The sequence below is a fragment of the Denticeps clupeoides genome, unplaced genomic scaffold (assembly GCF_900700375.1).
Source record: "Denticeps clupeoides unplaced genomic scaffold, fDenClu1.1, whole genome shotgun sequence".
In the NCBI taxonomy this organism is placed as follows: domain Eukaryota; kingdom Metazoa; phylum Chordata; class Actinopteri; order Clupeiformes; family Denticipitidae; genus Denticeps; species Denticeps clupeoides.
The window spans coordinates 215,018-233,774 of record NW_021629993.1 but is presented as its reverse complement, the minus strand read 5'-3'; the positions used below and the strand labels follow the sequence as shown (position 1 = coordinate 233,774).

Here is an 18,757-nt window from a genome sequence, read left to right as displayed (position 1 = left end):
GCAATATTTTCCTGCAATACCTACAGGGACTGTGGCGTTTATTGATCAATCAGACCAGTCCTGAATAATGTACATATGACTCCTACAATAAAAGAACAACGAACGCCCTAAAGAACTACACAAACGTGCACTTTATTACACTCAAATGTCACCGTGTTAATATGCGATGCAGTACCAGTGAAGACCAGCAGAGGGAGTCCTGTCATGTATGCGCCTGTATTGTGGAGAGATAGATACGCATGGAGCACCTGTAAAAAGTTCCCCAGGGGCATCCACTGATAAACAAGGTCTACAAACAACACACTCACGATATAAGGGGGCGAGGATGACCAACTCAGCACGACTTCCACTGTTACTGCCGCAAACCTAAACGATCCACTACTGAAACCACAGAACCGAGATGGATTATTATTATTATTATATAATGGTGGTTCGCGGTGGTTCGCTGTGAAAATGCTCCGGATTAAACCACGCGGCTATCACAGCTTCAATAACATTTCAATCGTTGATCAGTTTTATAAACAAATCTCATCCATCGCGAAGTCAATCTCGACCCGGGTCTCCTGACTGAGAGGAGCAAATGGGATTTCAATAATGTTAAGTATATTAAAGTTATATACGTTTCAAAAATCACACGTGGGCGAGACACAGCAGGCAAGAAAACCTCCTACCGTAAAACTTATAATAGACTTAGTGTGAAAACAGTCCACAGCGCCCTCCTACTGTAATCATTGAACTGATACAATATTACGCTGTAAAGGCAAATCTCGCGATACTCTGGGCGAGAACACCTCTACCGTAACTCTTGTAATACATTCGGAACTTGTTACGAATTTATAAACCGTAAAATGTCTAATTCGCCCCCTGAAATCAAAGAACTGGTATAATATCACAATATATTGGTGATAATACCATTTATGGAATTATATTAGCATCACAGTAACTTTATTAGAAAATGAAATACAGAAAACTTAAAGGTGAGGACACAATCAAAGTTAAAATGAGATGTTTATGATATTATTTGTTTAAAGTTAGTGAGCTGTGGGCACCATGACAAGCGCCTTGGGAGCTTTTATTCTGTGAGCAGGATTCGGGCCGGCATGGTAAAACCGAGCGGATTTCCACCACCGTAACCATTCAGCCATCATGACTGAATTTTGAACGTTTTTACAATAATTGTGGCCTAGCGGTTAAGGAAGCGGCCCGTAATCAGAAAGTTGCCGGTTCGAACCCCAATCTTCCAAGGTGCCACTGAGGTTCCGTGCAGCAGTCGATCATCACAATTAATTAATTCTTGCAACTCATGCAACATGTGGCGCATGCTGCAGACATTCTAAAACTGCCAGCAAACAAATGCCCTATTAACTCCACAGACCACGCCCCCTGCTCGAACCTCAAGCCACACGTTTGAAAAAAAAAGACATTTTCAGTGCATACGAAATTGAAACGTTTTTTTTAATTCCAGCATTGTTTATTTAAGTCACGGATTTTGAATGCAAGTCGATAGAACTTGAAATGAACAGTTTATCCATTTATTTACAAGAGATTTTAGTGTTTAAATTATACCACTGAAAAATACAAAGTCATAAGCATTTACTCAAAATTAAATAGTTTATAAGTGCACATGGTAAAAGTAAGAAAGAGGTAGGCTACATTTAGTCACGCTGTCCTCCTGTTGGACTGTCTTCATGGTCATGTCCTCATTTAATGTATATTCATACTGTGAAGGCATCGTATCTGTATCCAGACTAAACTGAATTTCAGTCCACATTTTGAACGATGTGTATATTGAGAACTAACTAGCTATAACTGAACAGAGTTCTGTTAATTGGATCTAGGGTTAATAGGTTTAATTGTAAAATTATAAAAAAAAAATAAAATTGTGAAAGGCTCTAAATCGATCATCATCATCATCCTTAAGATTATCAGATGAGGTGAAAATAAAGGCGGTTAAAGAACCATTGCCTCCTGGAAAGCGCCGATCCACCTGTTAAGGAAGAGACAGCGTTCAGGAGGTAGAAAGCACTGAAAGCCGCCATTAGAGTTGCCGTTTTTGCAGCACTTACCGTCTGTAAATATAAGCGTCGGCAGCCTTGAAGACGTAGTAGAGTGTGTTTTTATGGTAGAGCTTGAACTGAAGTGTCCCTGGCTTGTCTTCAGTAAGAGAATATCCTAAAAGCGGGAGACTCTCCAGAGCAGCAACATTCTGAAAGGCAACGTTACACTAATATTCCTCCAAAAATCCAGAACAGCCAGTTCACATCATCTACTGAACCGGCTGGTTCAGGACTTTTACTGGACTACAGCGTTGTTTTAATCATCAGAAATTCATCTTAATTAAAGAACAGCTCACATCTCACCTCGCTGGCTGCATAGCTGTACAGAACCTTGTCCTTGATGACAAACCAGAATCTCTTCCACTGCTTCTTGTAGGCCTTTGACCTTTCTAGGTAACCACTCATCGAGGAATTGTCTGTATTTGCTGATACCTTCAAATCCGACGGCAGCACCATTAAATTCCTTCATACGTGGCAACAGAGGGGTGAAGGTACCGGTGAAGGACGTGGTCACCAACCTCCTTTAGGGCAGCAGGGATCCTCTTCTGCTTGCGGATGGAGAACGCGTGGTTGGAAGGGGATTTTCCAACTGGAGAAGATGCACCGCATGCATGGTCAACTTCAACATGGACAAAACACATTTCCATTAGACTGCAGGAGAAACTGGAATAAAAGTCAAACACACGAAGCTGTTCACTGACGTCAAATGGATTTACATGCGGAAATTGTCTTTTATTTGCTTTATTTCAAATAATAAAAATGCCTCATAACACCCTGTATTTTTCACAAATTAAGATACTAATTTGTCTGGTTTATTCATGTTTTTTGTCAATCTCCAAAAGAAATATATATAAATATTCTTGAAAGGAACACTTAAAAATCTGAGTGAATGAGAAACCAGTTTTTAGACACTATGCTGCATCACCATCAGAAAATGGATTATAAAATATTATATGAGGTGAAAATACAGCGTCATTGATGTATTTTACATCCACTGGAGTTTTAATCGGCGAACAACATGAAACCCTGATATTGTGATGCATACACCATTTATGACCGAATACAATTCCTTATAAATCTTTGCACACAAGTCCCATAATTTACTGAAATACCTGCACACTGGCCCCGTTTTGCACCCCTCTGTTGTAGGATAAGAAAACACTGGACACACACACGAACGGCACGATTCTTCAGATATTCCATCTGGTGCTTGTTGGACGAACACGTTTGACACACGACCTGAAAAAACGTGTGTGTAGTTATATTATATTACACCATACTGATAATGTACAAGCTCCGTATTCGTATAATGCAGGAGCGTTTCACATCCAAGCCCACCCAAAACCCCCGATGTAATCCGGGATGTAATCCGGGAGTCACCCCCTCACCTTCCCACAGGCGCGACAGTGATGGCGCCTCCAGGTGAGCGTAAACTCGCAGGTGCAAATCATGCACATGGTGGCTCGCACATCTGGAATCCAGATCGGGGCTTTAGATCCCAGCAGCTCGTCGGCGTCTGCATTCTCACCCTTTCCACCGTAAAGAAAGCGCGGGTTTTTTACCCGTTCGACAGCAGAAGATCGTTACGATGGTGCGATATGAACTACCTCCTCCTGAGTTTTGCTGGGAATAAAGGAGATCTTCCTCTTGGTGTGCTCACTGATGGCTGCTGAGATGGCCTCCAGCCATTCATCCCGTTCAGCTGCAGAGCTGGGAGCGGATTGGGATGAAGAGGCATCTAATACAGCTAATATGCACAAATAATATTTTGCGTTTGTACCTTGCAGAAAGAATGAAGGAGCGCTCGACACTCTCGATATGAAGCTCATTCTGATAACCTTCTTGCGGGGGTCTGGTGACCTGCAGATGAAACCAATGAGAGAAGCACGATAATCAGCAGGGTGCATTATGAAATTAATCTGTACTTTTGCATTTGGTGTCTCTTCTACCTTCATGCCTGCGAGCGAGAGCATGTTGTTGAGTTTAAACTGACCGGACTGGACTGGCGTGGTGTACAGCAGCGTGTCATTGAACTGGAAGGAAAGAAAAAAAAAACGTGGAACGTTCGGAACGATATTGTCCACCCGACGTCCGCGGCAGAACGTTACTCACCAGGAAAAACATGCGCGGCTGCATCACTTTCCGGGAAAGTTTCATCAGCGTCCCCTCCTTCAGGAAGACCTGTTCCGGCACCGAAAACAAACATTTACATTTACAGTATTTACCAGAGCGACTTACAGTCAGTAGTTACAGGGACAGTCCCCCCCTGGAGACATTCAGGGTTAAGTGTCCTGTTCAGGGACACGATGGTAGTAAGTGGGATTTGAACCTGGGTCTTCTGGTTCATAGGCGAGTGTGTTACCCACTAGGCTACTACCACTCAGTAGTTACAGGGACAGTCCCCCCCTGGAGACATTCAGGGTTAAGTGTCTTGTTCAGGGACATGATGGTAGTAAGTGGGATTTGAACCTGGGTCTTCTGGTTCATAGGCGAGTGTGTTACCCACCAGGCTACTAGCAGGCTGGAAATATTCCTCTTATTATCTGTGTGTCTGGCTGTTTTTATATTAACACTGAGCGTGTCTTACAGAAGAAGGACTACTCAGCGCTGACCTCCAAGTCGGTACCAAAATGACCAAACGTGGTTATTTTGCAGCTGATATTAATACTCAGCATTATGTAAACCCTGAAAGAGCAAATTTGACGTGACGACAGTTCCTCTTTTTTGCCACAAATAGATTTTTTTTTGTTTTACTGAACATAGTTTCCTGAACGTTGGATGCAATGACGTCCGCATCTCGTGGACGTTGAGAAACGGCGGAAACGCTCACCCTGCCAGGCTGGACGATCTCGTGGTGGCCGTTCAAGCGGCACTGGACCTGCATCAGCTTCTTTAAAATGTCCTGTGGACGCGGCAGGTGTTCAGCACCAGGGCAGAGAGCAGGTTTATCTAATATGTTGGGGCTAAACTCTCACCCCCTGTTTCATGATGTCGTTGGCATGATGGGCCACTTCCTTCACGATTCCCAAAGCCGCTGCGCGAGCAAGCAGAAGAACATAAGAACATGAGGTTTATTATAATGGACATGAAGAGGGACGAGCAGGACAGGATACCTTCAGTGTCTCTGTAATCGGAGGAGTCTTCGGTAAGGTTCTTCAGGTAATCTACAATCACACAGAAGTATTCGCCAGTGGACGGCAGAGCAATCACAGCAACTGGTCGTTGGGATCTTGGCATTCGAACCTGTGAGCAGCAGCTGGTACTGCGGGATCCTCTGGACGGGTTTCAGGAGGTAATGCTTGACGGCCAGACTGGCGCAGCGGGGACTGTTCTGCGGGGCGAGAAGAGCGGGCGGATTGTTACTCGCCGCGTCCATACCGTACCAGTTCGCCCGTTAGGGGTCACCCTGGGGTCACGGGTGTCATGGCTGCCCACCGCTTCAATACAGAGGACACGTTTCACCGCGTATGGACGTTAGTAGAGAAATCACCTCAAATTCCTTCACAGCCGCCGCGAACGCCGGATTCTTCCGGCACTGCTCGTCCAGCAGGGCCACATTCCTGTCGAACTCGCGGATGTACGTGGAGTACATCTTCAGATACGGCCCTTTCTTCACGAAGATGTCGGCCAGCCGGCGGTGCTGGTCCCTGTCCAGCGAAGAGGGACAAAGACGGCTGTAAAGCGGCCGGCGGGCCCCGCGGGCGGAGCGGCGAGGATTTGCAAGGCGCTACCAGTGAGCCACGCGGCGCTCCAGCTCCTTCAGGAGGTCAAGGTTCAGCTCGTACAGCTGGGGCAGGTAATACAGGATCTGGCTCAGGGTCTGCTCCTCGATCACGGCCTTCCCTGCTTTCTCCGAGGCTTTTTTCACCGCGTCCCGGAAGTCCTACACCACACGTGGAATTCTAATAACTTGGTTCACATGAGCAAACAACATTTTTTCCTCATGTGACGCGGGATTGTAGTGGAAGACAAGCGTCACACGCGAAGAGGATGAAGAACTAAACCCCCACTGGGGAACTGAACACACATGGACGCTACATCTCACGATGAGGAAGTACATGACACTCACAACGTTGAGAAGCTTCAGCACGTCCACAAACCTGCGGGGGAGAAATGAAACGCACGTGAGGGAACATCTCACACAGGTTCCCCGTCCTGCCGTGATCTTACACTCGTTCCGAGCTCATTATTTCTCCAGCGATGTGGACGCTCTTGCTCTTCTTGGCCCCTCCAGCAGGCTGGAAACACAAAGAGCGTGAGCAGGTCCCGTCTCGTCCGGCCCCTCCTGCCACCTGGGGGACGGGGACACACCTGGACGTTGTCGGGGAGCTCGTACTCCCCTCGGCTTGAGGAGGAGCTCCGGTCCTCGTCCTCGTCCGAGCTGAAGCTGATGTCCTCGCCGGCGTCCTCTTCTCTGCCACCATCCCTGAATTACAGATGGTACAAATACACCGTTTTATTTATTTACTGCCACGTGGAGGAGTTCTCTGGACGTCCACACGTGTGGAGACGTGCTCTCAGACTCTCAGCAGTCCAGGAGTTTCTTCACCAGAACTGGACAAATATTATCAGATCATAAAACACATTTCTGTCTGAATCCAGGGAATGTAGGTGAAAGAACCTGAACGCAACGCACAGAACAATAAGAACAGGGTGGTAGTAGCCTAGCGGGTAACCAGAAGACCCAGGTTCTAACCCCACTTACTAACAAAGTGTCCCTGAACAGGACACTTAACCCTGAGTGTCTCCAGGGGGGGACTGTCCCTGTATCTACTGACTGTAATTCGCTCTGGATAAGGACGTCTGGTAAATGCTGGAAATGTAAATGTAAGAACGACGGTTATTACCTTCTCCAGGGGCCATGCTGCTGTCCATCTGTCCGGGGGACGTGGACGAGCTCCTGCGGCTCGTACAGTTCATACGGTTCGTACAGCGACTGCCAGGAGGAGGTCTGCTGGTGACCCGTCTGGGCTGAATATGGAGCCGGGATGTGAATGTTCATGTACTCCGGGACGTCTTCGTACAGCGCAACGTTTTCATAGGTCCCCTCGGCACCGTCTCCGTCCACGCTCTGCTCCACACCCACCGAGAAGAAGGTCGGGCCGTGTCCAGACAGGGCACCCAGGTCTCCATCCACAGACTCTTCCACCGTGCGCTCGGACTGCTTCCTGCCTGGAATTCTTCTGTTCTGGAACGAGGTCTGTTTGATCAGGTCCACGGAGGTGAAGGTCTTTGCTCTGGACACCGAATTCTGGGCAGACACCTTTCCGTCCACCTCTGGACTTTTTTTCAAACTTGACTTTCGGTCCCCAGACATGTGCTGGTCCACCACCTCACTACTCTGCGGTGGTGCCGCTAGTAAGCTCCGCCTCTGTGGCTTCTGGGGAGGAGCTTCTGGTGACGTCCTCGTCTCCTCCTCACGTCCATCAACTGAAAGTAAATCCGTTTGCTGGCGTATGAAAGTGCTCTCAGGACCCTCCACCGGGCCCATCCAGGTCCTGTCCAGCTGAACCGGCATCTTGCTGGGCTTCCTTGGCACAGGAGCAGGAGGACGTTTTTTGCGACTGACTGGATGTGTGGACTGCTGGACTGGAGGTGACGCGAAGTTGGCAACGTTCATGTCCTTATAACTCCGTACTTGTAGATCATGGTCTTCTCCACTGCAGTAATTTACCGTGGCTTTGCCAGAATCCTGGTCAAGCGTACGCTTGGAGCGATTTGCGGGTCTCTTCTGTTTATATTTTGTGGTGTGGAGCTGCTTCTCCTGCGGCTCTGAAACGGACTCTGTGTGCTGGGGCCGACACTGCGGACAGTCCTCATGGCTGCAGAGGCAGATCGGAATGATGTAATCCCACCCAGGCTTCTCCTGACCGTTCCGCAGGTTCATCTGGCCCACGGTGGCCACGGTGGATTGGCTGGCTGCGCCAGGGTCCCTAGCGAGGCGTGGCTTCGGCGCGACTGCAGGCTTGGATCTCCTGTTTGCAGGTGGAGATGCAACACCAGGGCTAGGGGGAATTGGTGGCCGGATCGTCCTGTTGTCTCCGGGAAGGACTTTTGGCTTCGGTGCCAACGGTGGTTTCTGTGCCCCTGTAGCAACGGTAACATTTCATCAAAGGTCAAGAAGCATGACAGAAAAATAATAATAAATCCACCTATAATAGAAAAAGAGGTTTTAAAAAATGACATGGTTGAAACTAAATCCTGGATTCTCGTTTCTCTCGTCCTAAAATGTGATTGATCGTGTGACGTGTGACGTTTAAGATGAAGACGCAGGACGCTCCTCCACCTGCTGATATTTCTACATGACGGTGGGTGTGAAGCGGAGTCGGGGTGACCCGTTAACACCCCGGCGACAGTGTGACGGTGACAGGGCGACAGTGTGACAGTTCCACATTCCACAGAGCAGGTGTCCGCCGCTGCTGCCGAACAGGTTCTTATCACATGATGTCGACGAGGACTTCGCTGCTCTTTCGTCTTTATAATCACACACACGCAAACTGAATAAATAAATCCAGGAGGAGCCACACGCCTGGACGCTTTCTGGACTCGATATTTACCCGGTCTAATATTAACCAGAAACGTGTATTTTTAATTAATAGAGACCGTGTAAGCGGACCGAGTTTTGGCATCGGCACTTTCGTCACGCTATGAAAGAATCCGGACTTGACGGCGACTGGGTGGTAAATTAAAGTTAAAAGTTCGGCGCAGATCTGACCTGAAGACATCGTGGTCACGGCCGCGGCGGCTCGGCGCTCATGTTCGGCTCTGCGCCGCTCCAGAGTCCCGGAGACGGAAATCGGAGCCGCTGTGGGCGTTTTACTCCCCACAAGCCGGCCCTGTAAGCACGTCCTGCCCTGCAGAAGGAGGAACGTTGCGCTCCTAATCCGAATGGAGAATAAAAAAGCTCCAGGTTGCCCAACACTTTAGCTGCTGTGTTGTAGTAGGATTTTACATTTTATTCCTGGCGTTTACCAGACGCCCTGATCCTGATCTTTTACCATTATTATTATTATTATTATTTTTGACAAAATCCGTCAGGATGACCTATAAAGTTTTATAGAAAGTTATAAAATCCTCAAATGGCTCAACTGCTGAGGAAGCCTATCAACTCTCATTCAAACTGGCAGCATTCAGCAACTATTCACTAATCATTTGCTAGCAAAATAATACAAAAATACAGTTATACCAATACCAAATTTTATTATCTATCCACTGTAAGTAACGAAACACGTAACGTGATGTTCGAGGCATAATGATGTTTGAGGTGCATGATGAAGCTGGACGTGCTGGGCCTGTGTGAAGGCACCGGTGAACTCGCCATCGCCATTGATTTGAAATCTGGGGTTGGGGGTCCTGGCTCGTCCTGGACACGGGCAGGGGGGGCTTCAGGGTGAAAAGGTCGGGAACCACTGCACTAGGCTACTTACCACCCTACTACTACCGAGGATCCACAAGCAACGTCTCCATGGTGTATATGTGATGTTAAGATGAGTCTAAATGCTGGATCATGGAAACCGGAAGTGGGCGGAGTTTGAGTCCAGCAGGTGTGGCGTCCTGTATCCGGACACTTCTGGGGGTTGCAGAACATCTCATGGGGCTGTTTGACTTGTCAGGCCCAGCATAACGGACGGATCTAATGCAGGCGGAGCCGTCATGCTTCACGACTTGTAACTGCAGAGTCGCTTTCATGTGTTTATGGTCACGACAGCCACACGTAGATGTCACTAAAAGTCAATGACAATCAATTTACTTTCACTTCCAGAGGTCGTGTGTCGAAAGAAGACACGTTGCGCGGGAATTCAGGCCAGAGGACAGGGAATTGTACCGGTTTTTTTTTTTCGTTATGCAGACACTGGTGAGTCACGCTTGTCACGTTTGTATTCCTGTGTGTTTTATATAAAAAATAAAGTGAAGTGATTGTCACATGTGATACACAGCAGTAGAGCACACGGTGCACACAGTGAAATTTGTCCTCTGCATTTAACCCATCACCCTGAGTGAACAGTGGGCAGCCATGACAGGCGCCCGGGGAGCAGTACGGGGCCGCTTCCTTAACCGCTAGGCCACCACTGCCCCAAAAGGAACCGTGGAGAATGCGGGCATCGATCCCGCTACCTCTCGCATGCTAAGCGAGCTAATTTGAGCTAATTCCCCTGTAACGTTCCCCTGTATATGTGAATAACAGTAAACAGTAAACATTTCAGACATTTTTGTCGATGCACAGATACTGACGCAACACACGGTGTGCATGTTGTCAGACCAGAAATATGACTTTATTTCCTGACACCTGGCGTGCAGCGTCCGGTCAATCTTATAACGTGCATTAGGACTCTTCTTGTCCTGCGTTCCGCTGTCCCCGTCCTGCGTGTGACTGTCTGTCTTCATCGGCCGCGCTTCCGGTCCGAGAACTGAAAAACAAACGTCCGTCCTCTGAGCGCGGTCCAGGGGTTGCAGTTGAGACCGTCTGATGATGACGAGTGCAGGACGAGTACCTGAACTTAAAACCGGGAGGTAGGAATTTGCCGCGGTGGAAGTCCTCTCTGGTTTTCACCACCTGCTTCTGAAGATCCTTAAAGCTGCGGCTGAAGCCGTTAAAGATGGAGTTGGCGAAGAGCAGTTTCCCTCTGAGGTACATCTGTCAATCACACAGACAGAACCATATCATCCTAATTCCATCTGGTATCACATCATCCCGGTTTCCCATTTCAAACTAACAAACTTGTTCTGAAGAATGCTGCCTACTGGTGTTTCTCCAGCAGCGTGGAGATAACATGGCTTCTCTGAAACACATGCAGACAGGTTTATCTGCATATGGGGACGTCTACATTTGTGGTCCAGGAAATGGTTGATTATGACTGAAGATCAGGGTGGAGGCTGATGGCCCAACGCTGCCCTCTACAGGATACTGACCAGGAACATTCCAGGGGTCACATGGTGCCTCCGCTGCAGAAGCACGCCGGGGCGCACGGCATTCCGCTCATCCGGTCTGGGAACCTCGTACCGGAGAAGACGGAACGAATCCAGGTGACACTGGTGGAAAGGACCCTGTTACGCGGCGGTAAAGGGTGGGACCTGGACTTGCCGGCAGGAAGTGAATAACGGGTGAGCGTACCTGTGAACACGGCATGCTCCTGTTCCGGTTCATCTTCCTGTGCATTTGATCCACCGCGCTGCCCATGGAGGCGGGAGATGGTGAGCGTCGGTGTGGCGCCGAGGTGACGCAAACCACCAAGATCTGGTCACTCTGAGGCCCCTGGCCCTCAATGAAGGAGTCAAACTCCACGTCGGTGAGGAGGGGAACGTGCCTGGAGCTGCAGCGGCATGAATGGTGACTCCTTTCTCCCAGCAGGGAGGCACGGAGTAGGACAGGGCAGGGGCCGGACGATGAAGGACCAGCAGGAACGGCCGCTTTCTGCACGGCTGGATGAACAGGAGTTTCCACCAACCTGAAAAGTAGAAACGAACATTTGGCTTTTCTAATCGAACGAAAGCACAGAGCAGTACTCTGAATACCATAATAAGCCAAATGACAATTATGATGTATAAAGGAAGAGTTGAGAGGACAATTTCTGCCATTTACCAGACGACTCCTTATTCAAGAGCGCCTTACTATCAGATGCAGGGACATTCAGGGTTAAATGTCTTGTTCAGGGACAACAATGGTAGTAAGTGGGGTTTGAACCTGGGACTCTGTGCTTGTCTGGTTATAGGTGAGTGGGGAAATGAAAGCTGCTGAAAACAGCGTTACATCACGTCATGCTAGAAGATATGTTTTTCTAAGGAATGCAGTATTTACTCCAATCTGATGTTACTGTGGACCCTCAGAGCCCCCGCCTCCGTAACGTGCTGTAGATCCTCCTTCACAAACCATCTGGGGTAACAACACTGACAACACACAATATGAAATGGATTTCAATGAAAATAATTCTGTTTTTCATAATATATTCTGTAATATATTCTCTATACAATTATTCACATTCACTGGAATTAAAGCGCCTGATAACCTGCATGTTGGTGTTGGTAGTGGGCGTGGTCACGTTCACTAGGAATTAAAGCGCCTGATACCTGCATGTGTGGTGTTGGTAGTGGGCGTGGTCACGTTCACTAGGAATTAAAGCGCCTGATAACCTGCATGTTGGTGTTGGTAGTGGGCGTGGTCACGTTCGCTGGAATTAAAGCACCTGATACCTGCATGTTGGTGTTGGTAGTGGGCGTGGTCACGTTGAATGGAATTAAAGCGCCTGATAACCTGCATGTTGGTGTTTGGTAGTGGGCGTGGTCACGTTGAATGGAAATTAAAGCGCCTGATGACCTGCATGTTGGTGTTGGTAGTGGGCGTGGTCCACATTCACTGGAACTAAAAGCGCCTGATAACCTGCATGTTGGTGTTGGTAGTGGGGGTGGTCATGTTCACTAGGAATTAAAGCGCCTGATAACCTGCATGTTGTGTTGGTAGTGGGGGTGGTCATGTTCACTAGGAATTAAAGCGCCTGATAACCTGCGTGTTGTGTTGGTAGTGGGCGTGGTCACGTTCACTGGAACTAAAGCGCCTGATAACCTGCATGTTGGTGTTGGTAGTGGGGCGTGGTCACGTTAACAAGGAATTAAAGCGTCTGATAACCTGCATGTTGGTGTTGGTAGTGGGCGTGGTCACGTTCACTGGAATTAAAGCGCCTGATAACCTGCATGTTGGTGTTGGTAGTGGGCGTGGTCACATTCACTATAATTAAAGCGCCTGATAACCTGCATGTTGGTGTTGGTAGTGGGGGTGGTCATGTTCACTAGGAATTAAAGCGCCTGATAACCTGCATGTTGGTGTTGGTAGTGGGCGTGGTCACGTTCACTAGGAATTAAAGCGCCTGATAACCTGCATGTTGGTGTCGGTAGTGGGCGTGGTCACGTTCACTGGAACTAAAGCGCCTGATAACCTGCATGTTGGTGTTGGTAGTGGGCGTGGTCACGTTCACTGGAACTAAAGCGCCTGATAACCTGCATGTTGGTGTTGGTAGTGGGCGTGGTCACGTTAACAAGGAATTAAAGCGTCTGATAACCTGCATGTTGGTGTTGGTAGTGGGCGTGGTCACGTTCACTGGAATTAAAGCGCTGATAACCTGCATGTTGGTGTTGGTAGTGGGCGTGGTCACGTTCACTGGAACTACAAGCGCCTGATAACCTGCATGTTGGTGTTGGTAGTGGGCGTGGTCACGTTGAATGGAATTAAAGCGCGTGTCCCCGCCCACATACAGGCTCCTCTCCTTTTAAAACTTTCTTTGTAAAAAGTTCATCTTCGGAGTGTAGGAAATAATTCCACACCAACATACAGGTAGCTGCAATCTGAAGCCCGTTTCTCCTCTAGATTTAATGCTTGATATCAGTGAACATGACACACTGGTACATTTTATTACCTGTCTGCTCTTTATCGCTGGATTCTAACAGTACAGAACTGGGAAAATAGAAGGGGAGGAGCTTAGAAATCTGGCTACTTTCCCTCCGTCTTTACCGAGGCCTTTTAGGAGACAACTTCTGCACATGGCTGATGGGAGCAGGTAGGTCTCCAGTCATGATGTTTGGGGCGTCCTTGATGTCCTCAAGGTGACCCGGGCTTGTGTCTGCAGGATTCAGGATCGACACTGCAGCTGACTGGACATCTGGCTTCACCTTCAACTGTGTTGGGCGTTTTTCCATCCAGTGGCCATCTGGCTTGCAGACTCCTGGCCGAGAAAAATCTCCATATTGATGTCAATAGTCAAAATTAAACAGAAGCAACGTGAATTTTGAAAGGGTTTGTCACCAGTGGCAACAAGGTAGTGTCCCCGCCAGTGTTCCACAATGTCCCTGGCTCTCTTCTGCAGCCTTGCCAGCTCCAGCCACGGACGACCCCTTCTGTGAACCTGAGACGTGTCCTCTGGACATTCACCCTGACAATGCAAGTATCATGTGACAGGTCATGTGACACCGTTTAATATGCACCCTAAAGCTTCCACAAAATAAATTCTTACAAGGTTCTTGTCATCTGACTTCTGTTGTCCACTCAGGGTCTGCAGATGGAGACATGTGATCAGTATCTACTCTAGACTAGACACAGGCGCCGCCATCCCGGCGAGGATCCCACCCGACTGACGTGTGCCGCTGTGCTCTGGAGAGGCAGCGGGAGTCGGACCTTCTCCTCCTGAGCCCTGAACAGCAGACAGGCAGAGGCGGGGCTCCTCAGCGTCACCGAAACGTCCTCCGTCACCTGATAATCAACATGCTGGGGTGGTAGTGGCCTAGTGGGTAACACACTCGCCTATGAACCAGAAGACCCAGGTTCAAATCCCACTTACTACCATTGTGTCCCTGAGCAATACACTTAACCCTAAGTTGCTCCAGGGGGACTGTCCCTGTAACTACTGATTGTAAGTCGCTCTGGATAAGAGCGTGTGATAAATGCTGTAAATGTAAATGTAAATGTCATGTCAGTGCGGCCTACATGAGGAAAGGGGCTTTAATAGTCAGCTGAACCCCGACGTTGGTGATGGTCCAGGAATGAGACGGTGCAATCTAATTTCAACTGAATGGGACGTAAATCATGAATCATCTGAAACGGGAGCAGGGAACACCGCGCCCAGCTCACCTGTAGAACCATTTTCTTGGCTGGTGCATGATGTGAAGACCAGGTCCACTCCTTGGTGACGGTTCCGTCCGGGTCACATGTCATTCCTCCGTTCTGGTCCCACACAGCAGCGACTGCGGAGCTTTAAAACCAACGGCGGCCGTCACACGGGTCAGAACTTCCACTTTCCGGCCCCGGGGGACACGCAACAACTCTAACCTGTGGGGGCGGGTCACGCTGCCGTGGCCAGACGGCGTGAGGCTGGCCAGAACCGACGCCCGGGGGTCATCGCTGAACACGTTGGTGTAAAAGCCTCCGCGGTCCAGGCCCGAGCGACTCTGGCACACGGCGACCCGGCCCGAGGGGTAGCTGGCCGGCGCCGGTTCAGGTCAGCGTCAGCGTCAGCGTATTTCTACTCTCGAGGTGGACCCGAGGAAAGGATACTATATCAATGACGAGCCATCGGTGGCTCTGAGGTGCAGCTTCTGCAGAGTTGGATCGTCCATCATCGTCATCGTCACTGGGATCTCTGGAAATCCACCGCGCAGATCCAACAATCCGACCCCACTGCTTGACCGCCTACTTATGTTCTTCTCCAAGTCTCCATAATGGCGAAGAACGGGCACTTCAGTTGGTCCTTTCCTGTGTTTATTAACACAAGTAGGAAATGATTGAGCCGGATGGCATAACTGGCATATATTTCAGTGGTTTGTGGTTTGGTTTGGATAGTTTGGGTTTTTAAACCGTGCTACTTGTGGTATTGACAGTAGATGATGGTCAATAATAAATAATATTCATACCAAGAACCAAAAATTGTCACCTGTATAAACTACACTGGTGTATTTTTATGGCGACATCATAACGGCGATACTTAGCGTGAAGAGTTTAGATCCTGGTTATTTTCCCACATTTGTTCCTGGGCGAGATGAAGCCTCTCCACGGCCCACTGGCACGTGCTCGTCCAGCCTGGATCCCAGATGGGAGATTCCGGTGGCTGGATGATCCAACCTGCACGGGCCAAGCACAGACTTCAGGGATGACCTCTGGGCTGACCTTCTACTCAGGTCTGACCAGACATGGAGCGCGTTACCTTGCTCTTCACACGCTTTGGAAGACATGGAGAAACCTATGGTTGTGGAGGCTGGCGATTGAGAAAAATGAACGTAACACGTAACAAATCAACCACTGACCTCAAGAAACGAGATTTAGTGCATAATACAAGTTCAATCTACGTCAGGTAGGGCGAGAGTTCAGTCAGAGGTTTCGGCAGATCTTCACCTTTTTGACCGTTGGCATCAGGTGGCTCTTTCAGGACGTCTAGAGGAGCAGAGCAGCTCAGAAGATGGGTAACGGGCCCGGTTCCCCTTTCTGTTCGGGTCTTGTTCTTCGAGGTTTTGCTTGGTGTTGCAGGGGACGCCTTCCACGCTCGTGCCTTAGTTCCTCTGGATGAGGCCTCACCACGTGGTTGTGTGTGAGAGACGTTCTCCGTCAGTTCTGCCCATGTGAAATCCAGAATATTCACAAGTCCTGCTGGGAACACGTCCTCCCCACGACCGGAATGAAGCTCAAGAAGCGAAGCCAGTTGAGCGAGAGTGTCAGAAGCAGCAAGTCTGCGCTGCTCTACTGGCCTTGTCCGACTCTCCGGAGGTACCATCATGGTCTCTGCATCTTCAGGACCCAACTCAGGGAGGCTGGGAACCTGGCTGTGTTCATTTTGGAGTAAAAATATGGTTACAACTTAGCACTGAAGAAACGCGGTAAAATTAACACCACGCGGTGTTTATATAATCCACACCAAAGTCGGTGTTAAATTCAACACTTTCCCTGTAACGTCTGTAAAACTGACAATGCTCAGCGTTAAATGTGAGTGACTCCGCCCCTTCCCAGGTACCAGGCAGCTGGTCCATATCAGCTCCAAGTTAATATGAACCCAGATGAAGAGCAGCAGTCGACCCTGGTTTACGCGGCGTCATGAAATGGACTCGGACCAACATGGACCCCACTGGCTTTTCGGTTTTTATGCTTGTTTATCGGTTTTACCGTTTGGACCTGACCGGATCATTTTTTTGTATATTCACATCACATATACAAGAACTCCACCACTGAAGAGACTTTATAGAGAAAAAAAAAAGATCTCCAGATGTTTCCTACTGACTCTCAACCAAACTACAGGAAGAAGTAAGGATGAATCAACTCCTCACAGGAACATGGTCCTTAAGTTCTAGAAGTAGAGCAGAGACACAACTTTAATGTAAAAGGAGAACAGCCAGTGGGATCCATGTTGGTCTGAGTCCTTTTCATGACGACTCCTGCTCCTTGTCTGGGTTCTCGGGTTCATATTAAGATGGAGCAGATATGGACCACTTGTCTGGTACCTTTTTTTTTAATTATTTGAATGTACAGCACTTTGGTCAGTTTCTTTTGTTGTGTTAAAGTGCTTTAAATGTGGTTAATAGCGGAGTCACTGTCATTTAACGGTGAATAAAAAAGGGAAAAAGTGACGTGATTGTCATCGCGAGACACTGCAGCACAGCACACGGTGAAACGTGTCCTCTGTATTTAACCATTAATCATGGAGCAGTGGGCACCATGACAGGCGCCCGGGGGAGCAGTGTGTGGGGACGGGACCGAGATCAAGGGCACCTCGGCGGGTCGGGGTTCGAACCGGCGACCTTCTGATTACGGGGCTTTGGATGGATTACATAAAAGCCGGATAAATACCGCACGCATGAATGGACCCACCCGGTTCCGCGGCGCCGCCGTGTCCGCTTCGGACGCGCCTCACCTGCGGGCTTCACCACAGACATCGTTACCAGACATCGCTTTACCGACGCGTCCCCACCTACGTCCCCCCTACCTGGTCAAAGAAATAACACGGCCCCGGTCCCGCCATGGTCCCGCCTTCCGTCCCCCTCCGGGCGTCAGTTGGGCGTCGTTGCCTGGATACCGAATACACGGGTCTGAAAGGATGCCCTTGTCCAGAGTTACAGGGACAGTCCCCCCCTGTGGACACTCAGGGTTAAGTGTCCTTCTCAGGGACACAATGGTAGTAAGTGGGGTTTGAACCTGAGTCTCCTGGCGAGTGTGTTACCCACTAGGCTACTAACACCCTAGCCATTGTCACAGCAGAAGGTGGACAAGACAATATGTGGACTGTATAATATAAAAGTTCAATGTACAAAAAAAATCTGTCAGTATATACATAAAAAAAATCAATTTGTGAAATTGTACATATGTACAGAGTAAATATACACATGTTGCACATTAGAAAACTGGTGTGTTGGATGTGTGTGTTTGGTCAGCTGTTGTAGAGGTTAAAGTTTATGAAAGGTTTATCGTGGTTATGTTCTAAGAGAAAGATGTATAATGATACCATACTAATAAATGCATGTAAATTGGCAAGGCTGAAAAATAAATTTACTTTTTTGGTTTAAATTCTTCTGAAGTGGGATTTCTTTGTGGAACGGTGGTGGTGTAGGAAAGCACGTAGTTTTTGGCAGTAATAACTTGACAAAATGAACGGGATCAGTAGTTCCCTCCCACAGTAAACACTGTCACCATGTACAGTAATAAAGCCACTGACAGCCATGATGGCATGATGCCAGACCATCACAACTACACTGTGCCACCTTTGAGGGTGCCATTTTTCTTTGGGGGTGAAAATTCTGAAAATGAACATGATATGCCAAGAGCCAGAGGGCTCCATAGATCCCCTACTGGCAGCATATCTGCCTGCAGTTCTGTTCCATGCTGGTCTGCTACTCGATAACACAGGACATGGACCGCAGATATTCAGCATGATGTCTGAACACAGGAGAATAAACTGCATGACCGTGTGGAATGTCGTATGAAAGTTTTGTTTTGAGACATGGTGACACGGTGAAACGTGTCCTCTGTATGACAGTCCTCCGGTGACAGTGGGCACCATGACAGGCGACCGGGGAACAGCGTGCGGGGACGGGACCTTCATCAAGGGGACCTCGTATTCGAACTCACAACCTTCCGATTACGAATCCGCTTCCTTACCCGCCAGGCCACCACAGTAAAAGGTGAGAACAGCAGTAAATAATAAATAGTGTTTAATAGTGAAATATTCGGCCCTGTTTGT

General features: G+C 48.6%; 3 protein-coding genes across 3 annotated transcripts; all 3 read right to left on the bottom strand.

Annotated features, from left to right (window-relative positions):
- Nucleotides 1–1,437: 1,437 nt before the first annotated feature.
- Nucleotides 1,438–8,924, bottom strand: LOC114779558 (FYVE, RhoGEF and PH domain-containing protein 6-like). Its single transcript, XM_028967464.1, has 21 exons — nucleotides 8,773–8,924; nucleotides 6,905–8,144; nucleotides 6,369–6,483; nucleotides 6,228–6,295; nucleotides 6,127–6,157; nucleotides 5,789–5,940; nucleotides 5,548–5,704; nucleotides 5,301–5,388; nucleotides 5,171–5,221; nucleotides 5,033–5,091; nucleotides 4,888–4,959; nucleotides 4,170–4,238; nucleotides 4,007–4,090; nucleotides 3,838–3,917; nucleotides 3,665–3,767; nucleotides 3,446–3,586; nucleotides 3,170–3,296; nucleotides 2,576–2,676; nucleotides 2,361–2,489; nucleotides 2,067–2,206; nucleotides 1,438–1,987 (listed from the first exon to the last, which is right to left on the bottom strand). The coding sequence occupies exons 1-21, from the start codon at nucleotides 8,780–8,782 to the stop codon at nucleotides 1,951–1,953; spliced, it is 3,054 nt and encodes a 1,017-aa protein (XP_028823297.1). The 5' UTR covers nucleotides 8,783–8,924; the 3' UTR covers nucleotides 1,438–1,950.
- Nucleotides 8,925–10,380: 1,456 nt separating this feature from the next.
- On the bottom strand, nucleotides 10,381–11,928 carry LOC114779557 (uncharacterized protein C3orf20-like). Its single transcript, XM_028967462.1, has 5 exons — nucleotides 11,854–11,928; nucleotides 11,170–11,503; nucleotides 10,968–11,087; nucleotides 10,550–10,692; nucleotides 10,381–10,465 (listed from the first exon to the last, which is right to left on the bottom strand). The coding sequence occupies exons 2-5, from the start codon at nucleotides 11,233–11,235 to the stop codon at nucleotides 10,381–10,383; spliced, it is 414 nt and encodes a 137-aa protein (XP_028823295.1). The 5' UTR covers nucleotides 11,236–11,503; nucleotides 11,854–11,928.
- Nucleotides 11,929–13,505: 1,577 nt separating this feature from the next.
- Nucleotides 13,506–17,585, bottom strand: LOC114779509 (uncharacterized). The gene is made up of 12 exons (XM_028967363.1): nucleotides 17,507–17,585; nucleotides 17,392–17,441; nucleotides 15,928–16,352; nucleotides 15,740–15,790; nucleotides 15,558–15,657; nucleotides 15,094–15,291; nucleotides 14,869–15,018; nucleotides 14,671–14,791; nucleotides 14,179–14,292; nucleotides 14,057–14,095; nucleotides 13,849–13,975; nucleotides 13,506–13,768 (listed from the first exon to the last, which is right to left on the bottom strand). The coding sequence occupies exons 1-12, from the start codon at nucleotides 17,540–17,542 to the stop codon at nucleotides 13,554–13,556; spliced, it is 1,626 nt and encodes a 541-aa protein (XP_028823196.1). The 5' UTR covers nucleotides 17,543–17,585; the 3' UTR covers nucleotides 13,506–13,553.
- Nucleotides 17,586–18,757: the final 1,172 nt, after the last annotated feature.